Raw genomic sequence first — 20,852 nt, 5'->3', positions numbered from 1 at the left:
AAATAGATGTTTTTTCTGGAACTCTCTTGCTTTTTCTATGATCCAGCGGATGTTGGCAATTTGATCTCTGGTTCCTCTGCCTTTTCTAAAACCAGCTTAAACATCTGGAAATTCATGGTTCACGTATTGCTGAAGCCTGGCTTGGAGAATTTTGAGCATTACTTTACCAGCGTGTGAGATGAGTGCAATTGTGCAGTAGTTTGAGCATTCTTTGGCATCGCCTTTCTTTGGGATTGGAATGAAAACTGACCTTTTCCAGTCCTGTGGCCACTGCTGAGTTTTCCAAATTTGCTGGCATATTGAGTCTTTGCAGCCAAAGATAAACCCACATAGTCCCCAGGCAAATCCTAAGGATTGATAAGAATTTAACATTTTACCATTATATTTACTTTAATTTTGTTAGTATACATCTGCTCTGACTTATGATGGAGTCCTCGTGATGGCTGAAACATTCCGAAGTCTCAGAAGACAGAAAATTGATATTTCCAGGAGAGGAAATGCTGGAGATTGTCTGGCAAATCCAGCTGCTCCATGGGGCCAGGGAATTGACATGGAGAGGACACTCAAACAGGTAACTCACAATTTTATTTATGTTCAGTTTGTTTCACACATGCATGTGTGCTAAGTCACTTCTGTTGTGTCCAACTCTTTGCAGCCCTATGGACTGCAGCCTGCCAGGCTCCAGTGTCCATGGGATTCTCCAGGCAAGAATACTAGAGTGGGTTTCCATGCCCTCCTCCAGGGTATCTTCCCAACTCTGCATTTCTTATGTTTCCTGCATTGGCAGGCAGGTTCTTTACCACTAGAACAACCTGGGAAGCCTTCAATTTATTTCATTGTCCTTTTTAAATGGAGTTTTCAGGAAAACAAAATAATCTATTGGCAAATACCGATATATTACAATTTCCATTTTAATATATTGAGCCATTATCATTTCTGAGACATTTCTACATAGGATACTGGATAGAATGGTGGAGGTAGTGGTTTAGTAGCTAAGTCATGCCCAACTCTTTGTGAACCCATGGACTGTAGTCTGCCAGAATCCTTTGTCCATGGAATTTCCCAGGCAAGAATACTGGAATGGTTTGCCATTTCTCCCTCCAGGGGATCTTCCCAACAAAGGAATCGAACCCCCATCTCCTGTTTGGCAGACAGCTAATTTACCACTGAGCCACCTCAGAAGCCCACTAGATAGAATACTGGTGTTTATATGTTATGTAGATGGTTAGCCAGGATAAGCTAGGTTATGTAACAGTAATAAACAACCCCAAGCTTCAGTGGCTTAAAACAACAAAAGAGGATTTCACACTCACAGACACACATCAGATTAGTAGGGACACTCTGCTTTTTATAATCACTCAGGGACACAAGCTGACATAGCAGCTACCATCTTGAATGTAACAAAAGGAAAAGAGTTGTAGGGAGGTTTCTAGTGTATCCCTGTGGCAGATTCATGTTGATGTATGGCAAAACCAATACAATATTGTAAAGTAAAATAAATAAATAAAATGCTTTAGCACTCATTACATCTGTTAACAACGCTTTTGTCAGAAAGAGTCACAGACACCTAGCTAACCAAAAAGTGTCCAAAAAGAACAAGCCCACCGTGGACCCAGAATGAGGAAGAACCTGAAATATTTGGCATACAGTCTTAGTCTACTAATCTACTGACTGCCTCAATAGACCTTCAAATTGTCTTGTAACCTTGGATTAAGTATTTATTTTAGTCTTTTGTAGTTATACTAACACTGTTTTTCAAATGATTACTGTAATATGTGTGTATTTTTAGTAATACATTTTAAATGTTCTGAAATGCCACAGGTTCAGAACATAAGTTTAAATGAATTAAAAGGATTTGGAATAAAGTACACGAATATTTTCAAAAATATGTTTATTTTTCTGAATATTTTAAGTTTAACATTAGCAAGGAGAAATATGATCTGCTGTGGTTATCAGGGTTATTTATTATGTGGATGTGTAGATAAAACTGAAAAGTAACTAAAAAGGAAACCATGTTTCTATTCTTATAGATAATATTTCAAAATTGAAGAAGTACAGTGGAAATGCCATAATAAAAAAAAATATTTATCTTTCAAGTACATAACAGAATCGCTTATATATTTCTTTGATATTCCTCTATCCAATTATTTTTTTAATTTAAATTTATTTATTTTAATTGGAGGCTAATTACTTTACAATACTGTATTGGTTCTATCCAATTCTATCCCAGTAGCTCAAATACTCCATGACTTTTTTAGTGAGTTGCTTACAGACTATAGTTCCACACCCATGCGTAGTCATAAGCCTAGCAGATGAAGTAAAGATTTCTGTAAGTAAAATGGCAAATGATTACATGTGTAGATTTTATTTTTCATTCATAGGTTCAAATTCAAGGACTAACAGGAAATGTTCAATTTGACCACTATGGACGTAGGGTCAATTACACAATGGATGTGTTTGAACTAAAGAGCACAGGACCTAGAAAGGTGAGCCACACTTGAACTGTTTTCTTAGTTTGCTTTTGACATTTTTAAAATCTTATAAGTGAAATATAGCTGGATAGTCTACATTTTTAAAAAATTGTGAGTATGGCTAACCCTTGAACAAAGTGGGATTTAGGGGATCTGACTCTCCACACAGTCAAAAATCTGTGCCAAAATTATAATGGGCCCTCCATATATGTGGTTCCTCCACTGCTGCAGTTCCACATCTGAGGCTTCAACCAACACAGATTGTGTAGTATTGTGGTATTTCCTGTGAAAAGAATCCGTGTAAAAGTGGACCTGAGCAGTTCAAACCTGTGTTGATAAGGGTCATCTGCACTTACAAGTAATACTTTCTTGGTAATTCATGCTGAAATAAATTCTTGTGTCATATGATTGATGTTTAATGGTATATCAAAGCTGAAATGAACTATTTACCCACTGTTTATATTCCTTATCCAAAATAAAAGCAATTTTTTAAAGGCTTAACAAAAAGAATCCCAGAAAACCCATAATATACTCTTCAGGAAAGCGCACAATGTAAGTAAGAGACTTATTCATTTTCATGTAGTCATTTCTGAAACCATTAGAGAGAGAACAAGAAAACTACTTATAATGGATAGTCATATAATAGAAGGCTAGATGTTCCTGAAATAAACATTCAAAGAAAAGAGCTGATGGAAGATAATATTATTAAGATTACTGTTAGGTTGAGAGAGAGAGAGATACCTAAGGACTTCAACTGAGGGACCAGAGAGGTTGTTCAGAAAGCTGCTGGTGATAGACTTTTGGATTTCAGAAGATAGTTGCTGATCTTTTGATGTGACTAAGCATCATAAGCATCAGCAATATTCTCAACATCCAAAAAGTGCTTTATATATTGACGCGATACAATTCCACCACAGAAATTGACTATAAACTTTTTATACCTAACATATAACTTTTTAACATTCCTTTTCTCTAGCATTAGCTAAGATGCTTAAGAAAGATAAATTCAACTTAACTAAAAATTATCTGTTTCAACACTTGGATGTTAAAAAAAACTTTTCCAAATATACTTTCCTGTGTTAATATAGTAGTGATAGTTACAATTTATCAAATGCCTGCTATGTTCCAAGCACTGGACTTGGTGCAATTTAATCCTCACAATGAGCCTGTAATGGAGTACTATTTTCTCCCTTTTCCTGGTGAGAAAATTACAGTGCTATTGTTGTTGCTGCTGTTCAATCACTCAGTCATGTCTGACTTTTTGCAACCCCATGGACTGCAACATGTAAGCTTCCCTGCCAAGCATCATTCCTTCCAAAGAAATCCCAGGGCTGATCTCCCACAGGTTGTCCTTAAATACAAAATGTCAAGGTCTTGTCAACATCTGAAAACTCTCCATAATGTGTCTCAGAGCTATAGTTTTTATGTTGTGGGAACTCATTCAGTTCAGTTCAGTCGTTCAGTTGTGTCCGACTCTTTGTGACCCCATGAATCGCAGCATGCCAGGCCTCCCTGTCCATCACCAGCTCCCAAAGTTCACTCAGATTCACATCCATCTAGTCAGTGATGCCATCCAGCCATCTCATCCTCTGTTGTCCCCTTCTCCTCCTGCCCCCAATCCCTCCCAGCATCAGAGTCTTTTCCAGTAAGTCAACTCTTCATATGAGGTGGCCAAAGTACTGGAGTTTCAGCTTTACTGTTCATGGGGTTCTCAAGGCAAGAATATTGGTTTGCCATTCCCTTCTCCAGTGGACCACATTCTGTCAGATCTTTCCACCGTGGCCCGCCCATCTTGGGTTGCCCCATGGGCATGGCTTAGTTTCATTGAGTTAGACAAGGCTGTGGTCCTAGTGTGATTAGATTGACTAGTTTCCTGTGAGTATGGTTTCAGTGTGTCTGCCCTCTGATGCCCCCTTGCAACACGTACCATCTTACTTGGGTTTCTCTTACCTTGTGTGTGGGGTATCTCTTCACGGCTGCTCCAGCGAAGTGCAACCACTGCTCCTTACCTTGGACGAGGGGTATCTCCTCACTGCCGCCCTTCCTGACCTTCAACATGGGATAGCTCCTCTAGGCCCTCCTGCACCCACGCAGCCACCACTCCTTGGACGTGGAGTTGGTCCTCCCGGCTGCCACCCCTGGCCTCGAAAGTGGGGTAGCTCCTCTCAGCTGCCGCCCCTGATCTTGACTTGGGTAGCTCTTCTCAGCCGTTCCTGCGCCATCGCAGCCTGGCACTCTCGGCCGCTACCCCTGACCTCAGACATGGGGTAACTCCTCTTGGCCGCCGCCCTTTGGGCATGGGGTCCTCCCAGCTTCTGCCCCTGACCCTGGACAGAGGGTAGCTCCTCTCGGCCGTGCCTAAGTGGCCAGTCACAGCCGCCCACTCCAAGGTGCGCTGGTAGCAGCTGCCCGCGCCTCGTTAACCCATTAACAAAGAAAATTTGCTTTCCCAGAGAATGGGCTGCTGAAATCTGGAAGGTGGCTGCATTTTAATGGAATACTAAACTGTGAAACCTATTTTTATGTTGCCAACTATCATGTGCAAAGGAAAATTAACAGGAAGCAACTGACATGCTTTTTAAATTATTTTTTAAGTGCATGTAGAAGTTGAGGAGAGGATAGTTCTCAAAGGTACATTTATTTTGTTTTAATTAAATTTTTCACTGATATTAAATGTGTTAGCACAAATTCCCTGAGAGCTCAGTCTATAAAGAATCCAACTGCAATGCAGGAGACCCCAGTTCAATTCCTGGGTTGGGAAGATTCATTGAAGAGGGGATGGGGCAACCACTCCAGTATTCTTGGGCTTCCCTTGTGGCTCAGATGGTAAAGAATCTGCCCGCAATGTGGGAGACCTGGGTTTGATGCCTGAGTTGGGAAGATCCTCTGGAAGAGGGAAAGGCTACCCACTCCAGTATTCTAGCCTAGAGAATTCTGGCCTGGGTTGCAAAGGGTCAGACACAACTGAGCGACTTTCACTTTCACTTTCACTTTCAAATTCATATGGGCAATTAAAAATAACTGCTGAATTGATTTATACTCATAATTTTGCTTCAAATTAAGCAATGTAGAAAAACATTAATAAAAATTATTTTTTCTATATTCTGTTAATTATATATGCAATATTTATAAATAATATAGTGTTTCTTTTTTATATGCTAATGCTTATTTTATTTTAATATGTTCACAAATACTAACATGACAGTAAAAATTTGAAGGAAACAAGACTTTTAAAACATATTAGAACAAACAGTGAATAGAGACCAGTGAGCAATTTGTTGTTGCTGTTCAGTTGCTCAATTGTGTCTGACTCTTTGTGACCCCATGGACTGGAGGAAACCAGGCTTCCCTGTGATCAATTGCATACATTTCATTGAAAACATGAGTTTTATCAACTGCATCTGGAAATACAAGAAAAAAGTTTCAGTTCAGTTCAGTCGCTCAGTTGTGTCCGACTCTTTGCGACCCCATAAACTGCAGCACGCCAGGCCTCCCTGTCCATCACCAACTCCTGGAATTCACTCAAACCCATGTCCATCGAGTCGATGATGCCTTCTAACCATCTCATCCTCTGTCGTCCCCTTCTCCTCCTGCCCTCAATCTTTCCCATCATAAGGGTCTTTTCCAATGAGTCGTTCTTCACATCAGGTGGCCAAAGTATTGGAGTTTCATTTTCAATATCAGTCCTTCCAGTAAACACCCAGGACTGATCTCTTTTAGGATGAACTGGTTGGATCTCCCTGCAGTCCAAGGGACTCTCAAGAATCTTCTCCAACACCACAGTTCAAAAGCATCAATTCTTCGGCACTCAGCTTTCTTTATAGTCCAACTCTCACATCCATACATGACCACTGGAAAACACATAGTCTTGACTAGAAGGACCTTTGTTGGCAAAGTAATGTGTCTGCTTTTTAGTACAGGTTGGTGTCTAGGTTGGTCATAACTATCCTTCCAAGAGTAAGCGTCTTTGAATTTCACTGCTGCAATAACCATCTGCAGTGATTTTGGAGCTCCCCAAAATAAAGTCAGCCAATGTTTCCACTGTTTCCTCATCTATTTCCCATGAAGTGATGGGACCGGATGCCATGATCTTCGTTTTCTGAATGCTGAGCTTTAAACCAACTTTTTCACTCTCCTCTTTCACTTTCATCAAGAGGCTCTTTAATTCTTCACTTTCTGCCATAAGAGTGCTGTCATCTCTATATCTGAGGTTATTGATATTTCTCCTGGCAATTTTGATTCCAGCTTGTGCTTCCTCCAGTCCAGCATTTCTCATGATGTACTCTGCATAGAAGTTAAATAAGCAGGGTGACAATATACAGCTTTGATGTACTCCTTTTCCTGTTTGGAACCAGTCTGTTGTTCCATGTCCAGTTCTAACTGTTGCTTCCTGACCTGCATACAGATTTCTCAAGAGGTAGGTCAGGTGGTCTGGTATTCCCATCTTTTTCAGAATTTTCCACAGTTTGTTGTGATCCACACAGTCAAAGGCTTTGGCATAGTCAATAAAGCAGAAATAGATGTTTTTTATGGAACTCTTTTGCTTTTTCGATGATCCAGCGGATGTTGGCAATTTGATCTCTGGTTCCTCTGCCTTTTCTAAAACCATCTGGAAGTTCATGGTTCACGTATTGCTGAAGCCTGGCTTGGAGAATTTTGAGTATTACTTTACTAGCGTGTGAGATGAGTGCAATTGTGCGGTAGTTTGAGCATTCTTTGGCATCGCCTTTCTTTGGGATTGGAATGAAAACTGACCTTTTCCAGTCCTGTGGCCACTGCTGAGTTTTCCAAATTTGCTGGCACATTGAGTGCAGCACTTTCACAGCATTGTCTTTGAAGATTTGAAAGAGCTCAACTGGGATTCCATCACCCCTACTACTTTGTTCGTAGTGATGCTTCCTAAGGCCCACTTGACTTCACATTCCAGGATGTTTGGCTGTAGGTGAATTATCACACCATCTTCCTTATCTGGGCCAAGAAGATCTTTTTTGTACAGTTCTTTGTATTCTTGCCACCTCTTCTTAATATCTTCTGCTTCTGTTAGGTCCCCACCATTTTTGTCCTTTATTGAGCCCATCTTTGCATGAAATGTTCCCTTGGTATCTCTAATTATGTTGAAGAGATCTCTAGTCTTTCCCATTCTATTGTTTTCCTCTATTTCTTTGCATTGATTGCTATTTTTTTGGAACTCTACATTCAAATGGGTATATCTTTCCTTTTCTCCTTTCCATTTTGCTTCCCTTGTTTTCACAGCTATTTGTAAGGCCTCCCCAGACAGCCATTTTGCTTTTTTTGAATTTCTTTTCCTTGGGGATGGTCTTGATTCCTGTCTCCTGTACAATGTCACAAACCTCCATCCATAGTTCATCAGGCACTCTATCAGATCTAGTCCCTTAAATCTATTTCTCACTTCTACTGTATAGTCATAAGGGATTTGATTTAGGTCATACCTGAATGGTCTAGTGGTTTTCTCCACTTTCTTCAATTTCAGTCTGAATTTGGCAATAAGGAGTTCATGATCCGAGCCACAGTCAGCTCCCAGTCTTGTTTCTGCTGACTGTATAGAGCTTCTCCATCTTTGGCTGCAAAGGATATAATCAATCTGAGTTCGGTGTCGACCATCTGGTGATGTCCACGTGTAGAGTCTTCTCTTGTGTTGTTGGAAGAGGGTGTTTGCTATGACTAGTGAGTTCTCTTGATAGAACTCTATTAGCCTTTGCCCTCCTTCATTCCATACTCCAAGGCCAAATTTGTCTGTTACTCCAGGTGTTTCTTGACTTTCTACTTTTGCATCCCACTTCCCTATAATGAAAAGGACATCTTTTTTGGGTGTTAGTTCTAGAAGGTCTTGTAGGTCTTCATAGAACCGTTCAACTTCAGCTTCTTCAGCGTTACTGGTCAGGGCATAGACTTGGATTACCGTGGTATTGAATGGTTTGCCTTGGAAATGAACAGAGATCATTCTGTTGTTTTTGAGATTGCATCCACGTACTGCATTTTGGACTCTCTTGTTGACAATGATGGCTACTCCATTTCTTCTATGGGATTCCTGCCCACAGTAGTAGATATAATGGTCATCTGAGTAAAATTCACCCATTCCAGTCCGTCTTAGTTCTCTGATTCCTAGAATGTCGATGTTCACTCTTGTCATCTCCTGTTTGACCACTACAAATTTGCCTTGATTCATGGGCCTTATATTCCAGGTTCCTATGCAATATTGCTCCTTACAGCATCAAACCTTGCTTATATCACCAGTCCCATTCACAACAGGGTGTTGTTTTTGCTGTGGCTCCATCTCCATTCTTTCTGCAGTTATTTCTCCACTTATCTCCAGTAGCATATTGGGCACCTATCTACCTGGGGAGTTCATCTTTCAGTGTCTTATTTTTTGCCTTTTTATACTGTTCATGGGGTTCTCAAGGCAAGAATACTGAAGTGGTTTTCCATTCCCTTCTCCAGTGAACCACATTCTGTCAGACCTCTCCACCATGATCCGTCTGGTTTGGGTGGCCCCATATGGCATGGCTTAGTTTCATTGAGTTAGACAAGGCTGTGGTCCATGTGATCAGATTGGCTAGTTGTCTGTGATTGTAGTTTCAGTCTGTCTGCCCTCTGATCCCCTCTCTCAGTGCCTACCATCTTACTTGGGTTTCACTTACCTTGAAAGAAGTTTGGCAAGCATTAAATGAACAGTCATTTGGGTGTATGTAGCATAACAGTAAAATATATGTACCATAATAGTAAAGTATATGGACTTGTAATTGCACCTACCTTTATATTTGCTGTGTGTATAAACTTTAAGATGCATTTTTTATTAAAGCATTGATTACAGTGTCTTTCAGGGAGCAAGCAGTAAAGAAGTAGTCTGCATTCTGAAAAGAATCCTAAATTTCCAGTAGAATCCCATTTTAGTTTGTAACATTGTATAGTGCTTAACTAATTACTTAATATATTTTATGGAAAAGAGTTTGCTTCGAGTCTAAACGAGTAATATAAGGATTTGAAATTTTAAAAATACAAATTTAAAATTTTCAAAAGTGAAAATATTAAATAATCATTAACATTTGATATATTTAGCATTTTAGAAATGATAAACTAGCCTCTAGTTTATCTAGAGGCTAGGTTATATGAAACCAAAAAACTATTTCTATATTGCTTTAAAATACACAAATCTATGTTTTTAAAACATCCTGTACATATGAAACCAAAAAACTATTTCTATATTGCTTTAAAATACACAAATCTATGTTTTTAAAACATCCTGTACATATGAAACCAAAAAACTATTTCTATATTGCTTTAAAATACACAAATCTATGTTTTTAAAACATCCTGTACATGTGCCCCATGTAAATCTATTCTCCTTACTATAAAATCTGTAACATTATTGATAAAAATCATGTAAACTAAGTATAGAAGTTTCCAATCAATTTCACTACAAGAGCATCAGAACAAAATGGCATTCCATCTGTATCCGTATTCCTTTTTGAACCCATTCATTCTCAATGTCTTAGCTAGTCCATGAGTGTATTAATAAATTGTAAAGTCGGCAAATGTGTAAGTAAGTAGTATTATTAACATTAGGAAAACTGGCTCATCATCAATTAAGAAAACTTCCAAACACATTTTTTTGTGTGTGCTTCATAAATTTGTTTTGTTTTCTTATTAATAATTCTCATTGTTCCAATAAGAACTAGAGAAAACTCTTCTAAAATGTGCTTTCAAGATTTTTTTCTATTTGGCAGGTTGGATACTGGAATGATATGGATAAATTAGTCTTGATTCAAGATGTACCCACACTTGGCAATGACACAGCAGCTATTGAAAACAGAACAGTTGTTGTAACCACTATTATGGTAAGTTTTGGTCTGTGTTTTATGATGTTTTGTTTTGCCCGTAGGCAATTTTAATTCCCAGCTATGTGAAGGCTGCATCTTAGTGATGGTGGCATTGATGTTCTGATCAACAAAAGTCTATTGAGGCTTTGAATAAGTTTGTCCTGAACTCATTTCGGTACTTTTATTTGTATTATCTTTTGTTATATTATTGTTCTTGGAAAAATGCTCAGATGTTAAAAACTGAAAATCTTTCATTGGAAATGAATCAAATGCTAAGATTTCAAAGGACAAAAGAATGAACATGAAAATGATCAACAACTAATCACATGAAATACCCAGTTTTAAACATCATATATTGTTATTATGTTTTTAAACATCAATGTAATAATAGCTAATAGTGCTTAAAATTATGATTTTCAGGTAATTTATTAATTTAATAATGATTTGCATTGTCTTTATAATAGAGATATGAATGTTAAGATTTTAATGAGCATGTTTTAGACAACTGTATGCTTTAAAAATAAATTTTGTTCTATATTTATATTTACTTCACAAAGGAGTTTTTGTACCGATTATTTTTCTCATTGACCTGTGGGGGGAAAATGCATTAAAATTTATTGAAATTCTCCTAAATTAACAAAAATATGATCTTCATTCGGTCACATTATAAAATTAAAAATACTCTAAATCTTAAGTCTGCTTTTTCAAAGAGATTCTCATGAAATTATCTTTTAAATAGTGTATCTCATATTTTTCTCTTCTAAATTCAAACATACTCTTTATAGTCAATGCTAGTCAAAGGAGATCAACAATCGGTAACTGTTTCTATCTAATTTTAAGTTACATATCCACAGCTCACTGTCTCATTTGGCAGGACACATTTTTTAATTTTTATAAAGCCCTTACTCTAAATGAAGAAAAACTATTTTCTGTAATTTAATTTTTATCTTACGTAATTTTAACTTATGTTTTTAGTAATGTCAAATTATTTCCAACATTTTGACATTGAGGTCAAAGCATGAAAATGCCAGAGAAAAGCTTTCACATGTTGCAATTAATTTTATCAGTGTTGCGCCACTAGCTAGCAACTTAATGTTAATCTGTCAAGCCTTAATTGGAAGTTTATAATTTTAGAATTCAAACCAACCAACAGGAGCTTTTGTGTATGAATGAAAAATAAATATCTTCTAACTTAATTGTGTAATGCATGGGACTTAAATATATGTATATATATGTATATGTACATATACATATATATATTCCTAAAAAAGACGGTAATGGAAAGTCATACTTCAGTACAGTCCTCCTCTTTTCAGCCTCTGATGAAGAATCCTATTTTAAGAAATTGATCAAGAAAGAAATGAGCTCCACGTTGTTCGACTATTCCTAACTAAAGCTCAAGTCTTGTTCTTCTGTGTAGTAATTTTAAGCTAATTGTTCATTTGGGATTCTTCTTGGATGATCAACTCTGGACTACCAGAAAAAAAACCACACTTATTTTTAAGTTCTGTGACTTTCCTGAGATACTAGAACAAAGAAGAATTAATCCTCATCTTTTTCAAGAAACTAAATGTTGAAAAATAATACTTAATTCTGACGTATTTATTCCCATATCTTGAAATGAGGTCATTGTACATAAATGATGAAATTTTAACACTTCTAATGCCAAGAGTAGATTTTCTAAAAGTAAATATCTATGAATTTGTGTCCTTCTTTTCTGGATACACATAGTTGCTTTCCTTAAATTTTTTTTTGAAATTTTGCCTGTTCTACATGAAATAAGGTGTTTTAGTGTTCATTATAGGTATAATGTAGATTCTGTTATTAAAGGGGGTGGAGATACAATTCTTCAGGCCACAATATTGAATTAGTTTTGCAAGCATGGCTATTTTTCAGAAAGCACGCTGTCAAAAAATGATTGAAAAATCCAGTTGTTTCCTATATATCTAAAGACTATTCTGTACAGTTATCTTTTCTTTGACAGTGATGTCACCAATATTTTTGCAATGAAAATAGTGCAGTACTAGTATCTGTCTTTTGTATAAAAATGTAATCTCTATATAAATAATACCTATGATCTTTGCAACTTCAATAATTCAAAAACAAAAATGCTAGCATCCTTTCGCCAAAAGTGTTCCTTGTATTTGCTTTTGTTGATATTATCCCAGGACCTATGACATCTCCATCATCTCTTTCATCTTGAAAGTAATGTGCTTTTTTGTAGATGAATGAGATATTGACACTGGTGTATTATAATCCCTCAGATTAAGTTGAAAACTTTCAACAGGAATGGAATTGGTTAGATATTAAACTATGTGCAAGACAGATATCTAGACATAAAAAGAAGGCTGTTGTGGCACTAGAACTCATTCATTTTGATCAGAATTGTTATGACTTTGCTGTTCTACCATTTGTCTTTCCTTTGTGTATGTTGTTATTTACATGTTGATGCACTGTAATAGTATATGGTATTGTTGAATAAAGTTGATTGAGAAATTTATTTATTCATTCACAAATATTTATTAAGCGTCTGCTATTTGCTAGGCACAGTTATAAGCCTGGGATATGTTAGACAAGAAAACAGACCAAAATCCTGCACTTACAATTGACTTTAATTCTAATGAGAGAAAGTAGACAAAAAATATAATAAGTATAGTAGATACCATTTTTCAATAAAATGTGTCTTTAGCTTTTTGCATTGCTGAAATCTATTTGTTTTATGTCTTCATTTTAATGACTAATTTATTCTTCCTGAATATAGTCATTCTGAATATAACTTAACTAAATCTAAATAAAAGTAAGTTTGACACTATAATCACATGAGAATCATGACTACAAAATTGAAAGATCTAAAGTTTTGGATTCAGATGCTCAACATTTTTTCTCTTTAAGTCTTACTGACTAAAAATTTTATAAAATTTGTGAGACTATGACCATGTTAATTTAACATTTTACATTCAAAAAAACAACCTAAGGAAGCCACATCTGTGCCACGTGGTTTAGCTAAATGTAGCAATTGAGGGAAAAGTGGTTTGCAGTAGACATTGGGGTCGTGGTTTCCTCTGCAATTTCACTACTTTCTTTGGCTGAACTCTCTGGAAAAGGAGAAATGCAATTAAATTTCAGTCAATCTCATTTTTCCCCAAATCTTTCACTGAAAGTAAATGAAACATAACTCATTACTAAACTAAGAATGCATTTCTTACCATCTCATGAACTCAACAATCCTTTTGGAAATTTTTCCACAAAATCCAAATATATTCACTGCAGTATCATAATTACTTTATAAGCCTCAAAACAATTTTATTTATAACAGTCCTTCCATAAATATTTTTTATTCTTTTTATGAGTTGTTTGGTAGTTTATCTTTTTATGTGGAATTTTGTAAATGCACTGCACGTAGATACATATGCATATACAATATACAAGTGCATATTTATACATACATATAAATATCTATACAATTTTTTTATTTTCTTTCTTGAACAAAATATTAATCTTCCCAATACATGCATCTGCTTCCAAAGAGTTTATAACTCAATGCTTTTAAATGTTATTTCTAATAAACTTAAAATTATGCCACTATTAAATTTACTGATTTCTTAATAACATTTTAATGTTCATTTATAAGAATTTTACCCACAGGATAAATTATCTACATTAAAATTCTTTGGATAAAAGCAAATATCCACATAGCAAATAACTTTTGATATTACTGATTTTATTATTTTACCTGTTTTCAACTAGTGGTTTCAATGATTATATTTGTGATGTTTAGAAAATCTTAAAGCTTTTCCAATAAATATATACTTTGACAGTTTTATTTTTGCTAAATATCAAGACAAATATTCCAAACAAAAGTTTCTCCAGTAGGAAAATGATACTTTTTTTATTGAAAATCATCTTAATTCATTTATATAGGCATTTTCATAAGCAAACCCTAATGCCATAGCTTTAAACAGAGATTGATTTCTTTCCTGAAATAGCAGAGCAGATGTAGAACACTATGCATTATGGAAATTGTACTAATAAACTCATAATCACTAAGAAGTAATGCATTTCAAATAACTTCTAAGGAATTGCTGTCCCACAGAACATAGCAATTGATAACAAAGATGGTAGGTTATAGCCTTCCATTTTAATTCACAGTTGAGAACCTGGGGCTCCAGAAGGTTGCTTATCAAAGATGGTTCACAAACACCCCTTAATGATTGACTATAACTCATTTTTTACTATACTGAAAAGACTTGGTATTTTCTTCAGCACAACTTTGTACTGAGTCTCCTCAAGTATGCAGTGTTTGAAGGGCTACTTGTACATAAATTATCAGGTTTGAGACGGGACAAATGAAAAGGTTGAGAGCATGTTGAGGATTTGCTGCTAATTTGGATTTAACATGAAAGAAAAGGGAAATGAGACAGATTCAAAGAAACTGGAAAGAGCTGAGCAGCTATGAGAGATCTTATTCAAGAAACGCCTAGCTGTTCTCTCCTTTCGTTCTTCCATCTTCCTGAGTGTGATCATCTTATTTCTCTTAATTTGCATGCACCACTATTTGAATCTCAACAATTATTCATGCCCCTAAAAGTCAGACGTGACTTAGTGACTGAACAGCAGCAAACTTCTAATCAACATTTTCAATAAACTAAAGGCTTCTCTAGCCTTTGTTGGTTTGTTTGTTAGGAAAACAAAAATCTGATGGGTGCTGCTGTCCAAAAAAGAAAGTGAAAAATATCAAAGACACTAAATAAATTTGTATTTATAGATACACATGCCTGTTTCAAAAGAGATGATCTGTAACTCATTAATATTTACTTTCATTTTGAACCCCTGAACCAGAAGTTCTAATATAAATACCTTGCCATGATATTCTTATTTAGGAAGCATTGATAGACCAGGAAATCTTTATATTTATTGAACACCTTATATTTATTGAGTAGCAGACACTATGAGGAAATATGGAAAGGTATTAATACATTGTTTTTTCAAAAATTTCATTCACTAAAAATACAGAAATTCATATGTTTAATCTTGTCTTCTCTCTTGTTAAATCACATGAAATCTCAAATAGTTGCATGTATTTTGACAGATGCTACAGTAGCTTCAAAAATGTCCAGACATTCAAATTATGGGTTCAATTTCCACTCCTGCTAGTTCTGTGAAATTGAACAATTTGTTGAAATTCTTTAAGCTTAAATTTTCCATCTGCAAATTGGGAAATGCCTACCTCGAAATGGCAGTGTGAAAAATAAATAAAAGGATACCATTAAATAACAGTTAAATAACTTTGTACTTGACTCAGAACAAGCACTAAATAACTGAGGGCTTGTATTATTTTTTCCTATATATTTTATTATATATGGTGGTCTCCCAGCATTCTCACTCCTGTACCTTTATTACAAAGAATTTAGTCATAATCGTAAGAGGATGAGGAACATATATAATTTATTTTTATACCCTCTAGTTCCCAGCAAGCTGCCTTCCACACAGTGGGTATTTATGAAATATTTGAGTAAACATTGAAAATGCAGCTTTTAATGAAACAAATTATTCACTATATAATGTAGAGGGGATTTTGCAAGCTAGATGATAATACTAGCTAAAGAGACTTCTGTACACAAGCTAATACACATTTGAGGGCTAAAATTCATGTGTTCAAGTATTTCAGACTCTAGAATTTATCAATCTTAGTAGCAAGTGTAAACCTTAGCAATACTCCTTTTGAAAACCTCTCATTTGCTTTATTAACAACCATTTTAATTAGAATGTTAAGGATTGTGCAAATATGCAATTTGTGCTTGTTCATACATATTCTTCCATATTTTAATTAACTATCGCAAGAAGAAAAGAAGCAAAATGAAAGTATTGGTTCATTTTAAGTAATATTCCATAACATATTTTAGAAATTAACAATCTTGCAACAACTTACAATTTTTATAACCACATTCATATTTTACAAAATGATTTATATCTGGAGAATGTTTTCTTTAAGCTAACAAATAATTTTCTTCTATCTAAAGAGATAATTAGCTGCCTTTATTTTGTAGGTGGAGAAATTTCTTAACCAAGTCCAGTGTTAGAATATCCATCAAATTCAAGGAAGAAGTGAGAGACTTCTGGTTCTTTTGGCCATGTCTACTTAAGGCAGGATTTAAGAAAATATAAGAGCAAATCCTGAACAATTGCCCACAATAGAGTTATTTAGGGCATCTCTAAGAGAAAATCACATATTATATAATTTACACTTCTATTGCTTTTTAAAATAGTTTCTATAGTTACAAAGTATTTTAAAACAAAATCAGAATTAGTGTAGTCTGCCATGTAATGCAAAGTAAATCATCTTCTAATCCAGAGTTCTAAGAGCAAGTTCAACTTTCCCAACTACAGATTTGCTGGGAGAAAAGAAAAGATATGTATTAAAATTATTAAATGAATATCACAGTGCTATTTTGTAAAATATAAATCATGACTTCAATAACATTGTAGTCAAAAGTGGTCATTCCTTGTCTGCAAATGATTAAGAAATCTGAAGTGTGACCTGGAGTTCTGTATGTACTGCATGTTCACTGAGCCTATCTTTCAGTTGGTGGCATTAGGTTTTATTTATAAAATCAAGTGCTTTAGTTTCACAGACTTTAAATGGTTTGGTTTAGGGATGTGTGTGTGTGTGTGTGTGTGTGTGTATGTATGTACCAAAAACTGTTCAGTTATGAATTAGCAGTAATCTTTTCATTTCACAATAATTCATCCTATTTCGTCTTATTGCTTCAAAAACTAAATGAGAATATTACTAAAAATATTACTTGAAGAGTTATGATTTTCACAATTGGGAAAAATTATTAGCTTTCATTGGGAACATATTTTTATAATAGAATAAAAATTCTTGGATCACAACCTTAATTAAAGCCAAGATACTGGACAATTTTAGGAAAACCAATTTAATACAAATTAGTATTAAAATGTTAAGGACTGTAATTTGTTTCTTCTTTGCACTTGCTAAATACCTGCTCTGACCAAGGCATCTTGCTAAATCCCAGAGAGCAAAGAAAAATAATATGGCTCTTTTCCTGAAGGGAGTCACAGTTGAATGTGGCTAAACAAGATGCAGAATACAGAGACCTATAACTTTGAATAAGTCTTTTATTACACAAAGTTGACTCCTAAGTAATCTTCAGGTCATGAGATACTTTGAAAATGGTAATCCCATTCCCATAGATGATAATTTATGCTTCTCTAGTCAATTATTAACATATATTTTTCCTATCACAGTCACAGTGCTAAGTATGTAATAATCACTCAAAAGAAATTTACTTTATTTTAAAGATTCTATTTTTAGTATAAAAACAGAATCTATAAAGCAACTTAATATACTTCTAAGCATAGTTATATATTCATCTGTTTTATTATCAATTTCTTGCCACACAAAACCAGTGTGTGTATTAGTACTAAATATAATCCATTTGTTAAGTTCTGAAAGTGAAAGTTGCATAGAATTTTTGAATGTTTCATAATTTCTCCTTTACAGTTCTACTTCTCTCATTATAGGAATCCCCATATGTTATGTACAAGAAAAATCATGAAATGTTTGAAGGAAATGACAAGTATGAAGGATACTGTGTAGATTTGGCATCTGAAATTGCAAAACATATTGGTATCAAATATAAAATTGCCATTGTCCCTGATGGAAAATATGGAGCAAGGGATGCAGACACAAAAATCTGGAATGGGATGGTAGGAGAACTTGTTTACGGGGTAAGCAAATCAATCTATTAGAAAATTTACTTACATAAACCCGAAAGTTTTTTTCACTTGGGCACATATCAATTGTTAAATGTCTATTGTTGTTTTTTTTTAAATTTGCAGTTACATTCAAAGAAGCATATATGATGTCAAATATTTCTATATTTCATTAGTAATTTCCTAACAATTACGGAAACTAATACTTGATAACTTTAAAAAGATAAAAATTCAGAATATGATATTCTATTTAAAAAAAACACTAACTTCAGTATCTATGATGATTATTTTCTTAAGCTTGATGCTGCTATATCAGAAACATGTTTTGAGAGCTACAAAACAGCTCCATTACTTATCTGTTACTTGATAATTGTAGGAGCAGATTTCCTTTAACAGCATAAAGTTGAGCCTTATTTTAGCTAATTATTTATATTTCTATTTGCTTGTATTTACAAGTAAATATCTTTTAAATTATTAGTGAAGCAATCAGCAAACTAGTTAGCATATATTAAAGACTCACCAATAACGTGAAATCTTACAACTCTGCTGAACACAATAAATTTAAACTTACATGCAATGACATCATAAAGCAATAATTTATTCCATAGTGGGCCTCACGTGAAAGCATGTCAGGCCCTTCCCTTTGCGTTCACCAGATTTTTAGTGTACATATTCAAAGTGAAAGTGAAGTCACTTAGTCGTGTCCAACTCTTTGTGACCCCATGAACTGTAGCCTACCACACTTTGCGTCCATGGGATTTTCCAGGCAAAAGTACAGGAGTGGGTTGCCATTTCCTTCTCCAGAGGATCTTCCCAACCCAGGGATTGAACCTGGGTCTCCCACACTGTAGGCAGACATTTTACCATCTGAGCCTCCAGGGAAGTCATACATATTAAAAGCCAAGGGCAAATTCAGTGTAGACATTCCTGCCTGAACTAGAACAAGATTGGTCTCTTCAGCTAACATTGCAGTGTTAAAATCAAGCCAGTATTTATCAATTGCCAGTGATGATATATTTCCAAAGTCCCAAAAATCAAACCTAGAGCCCACAGTGAGTTCTATCCATCAAGTAACCAATAAAAGTCATATACACTTGAAATGTATTCTGAAATTCCCTATAAGCCAATTTACATTTCACAAATTTCATGTTCAAAACACATTCTCTCTGATTAATTATCCAAGACTCCCTTTAAAACTTAAGAATTACACAAAAGTAATCCTTCCCCAGGAAAGAATAAAAGTAGAACAAGTTAGAACATTGGGCTTCCCAGGCAGCTCAAGTGATAAAGAATCTGCCCACAATGCGGGAAGCTTGGGTTTGATCCCTGGGTCAGGAAGATCCCCTGGAGAAGGGCAAGGCAACCCACTCCAGTTAGAACATAACTGAAGTATCTAGAGGGGCTTACTTTTGAGCCAGAACTGCAGTTCAATACTTTTGCGTTTCTACATCCTGCTTTCAGACCATGAAAAAAATGAACGTTCTCTGCACAGAACAGCTATAGCAGTAAGAGGAAATTATTTGGCATTAAAAAGCAATTCATTAGCTTTATAGTCATTTGAAAGAACTGCTGACTAGTTAGGTGCCCTAAATGAGGAAAACAAAATTTTCAGTCTTAAAAAATCAAAAAGTATTTTACCACCGGGCTCATCAACGGTTTGATACTGAGCTTTAATTCTCAAAGAAAAAGAGTTCTTAAAGCATGTGTTTGTTGGTAATGTATTAAATTTTAAGATTTTAAATGTGAACACTAACCTAGTGCCTAGAACTACACTAATTCATTTACCTTCAGAAAACACTACTGAGTATCTCATCTCAAAAACGCATTCTTGAATTGTCAGTTAATTTCAGACCAGATAACTAATCAGTTATTTTCTACAATTGTTACATATCTCTCCTCTGGAGTCCTTACCAAGTTGGTAACCCAGGCTCACTCCTTTGCAAGTGTTCTTGATGATGTTTTATTGGGAGAATATTGTTTAAATAGTAAAAACAAGTGATATAAAGGGAGTAGTATAATTACAAACAACAAAATTGTACCACTAGTACATGTGTCACATGGCACAGAAAGTCACAAAGTCAGGCTGTTCTCAGAGAGAGAAGATAACATAATGGTTATTACTCTTTATTGATTCCTCAGCCAGTTTGCAAGGATTTAAATAATCTGATCTTTACCACTTGAGTTGTCCAATTTTTTCCCGAAAAGAATCTTTGTTCATGTCTCATATACTTTCCACAGATTTGATATATTCCATTCTGGTGTCTGCAAAGCCTTTACTTGCCTCTCAACTACTTTATTTTTCCTTTCTTACTGCTAATGCACACATGAATTCTCAGTTTACAAGCCTTAAGTAAAACTCTGTATATATTTTTCTACTCAACAAAGCCAGCAAGATGATTAACTTTGAGTCCGTTTATTTATTTATTTTTTTTTACTTTATCCTTTGCAAACCTTGTTACTGTAATTGTTAGGAATAGATTATCTGCCAGACACTTAGATGTGATCTCAGCACACCACCAAGTGGTTACCCCAAAGCTCAAAACCTCCCTTACACTTTCAGGTTCTTTCTGCCTGTCACTACTGCACACTGCAACAAATTCCTCATAGGATGTTCTGTGGTATACTGCTCCAGGGCCTTTTCCTGTTCCCTACTGTACTTCTGTATGCATATTTTAACCAAAGAGATTTTTCTCAGAGCAAATTCCATGTCCTGCCAACACTAGAATTACTTGTGAAAGTGAAGTCGCTCAGTCGTGTCCAACTCTTTGCGACCCCATGGACTGTAGCCTACTAGGCCCCTCCATCC

The 20,852-nt window shown here is 35.3% G+C and overlaps 1 protein-coding gene across 7 annotated transcripts in view; it reads left to right on the top strand.

Annotated features, from left to right (window-relative positions):
* GRIA4 (glutamate ionotropic receptor AMPA type subunit 4) overlaps nucleotides 1-20,852 on the top strand; it is a 689,633-nt gene that overhangs the window by 604,108 nt on the left and 64,673 nt on the right. For 6 of the 7 annotated variants that reach the window (XR_015141734.1, XR_015141735.1, XM_086338841.1 and 3 more), the window contains exons 8-11: nucleotides 404-571; nucleotides 2,382-2,486; nucleotides 10,217-10,327; nucleotides 17,855-18,061. Coding sequence is in view for 5 of the 7 variants with exons in the window: in XM_086338841.1 (XP_086194967.1) it covers nucleotides 404-571; nucleotides 2,382-2,486; nucleotides 10,217-10,327; nucleotides 17,855-18,061 (591 nt within the window). In the remaining 2 variants the exon portion in view is untranslated. Of the gene's footprint in view, nucleotides 1-403; nucleotides 572-2,381; nucleotides 2,487-10,216; nucleotides 10,328-11,625; nucleotides 12,810-17,854; nucleotides 18,062-20,852 lie in introns of those variants that run through there. The other variant, XM_086338845.1, reaches the window with a different exon arrangement.

The sequence above is a fragment of the Bos grunniens genome, chromosome 15 (assembly GCF_055505025.1).
Source record: "Bos grunniens cultivar Pamir isolate PY7600 chromosome 15, Bosgru_T2T1.0, whole genome shotgun sequence".
Lineage (NCBI taxonomy): Eukaryota > Metazoa > Chordata > Mammalia > Artiodactyla > Bovidae > Bos > Bos grunniens.
The sequence above is the reverse complement of the archived record's forward strand: the minus strand, read 5'-3'. Positions and strand labels throughout refer to the sequence as shown.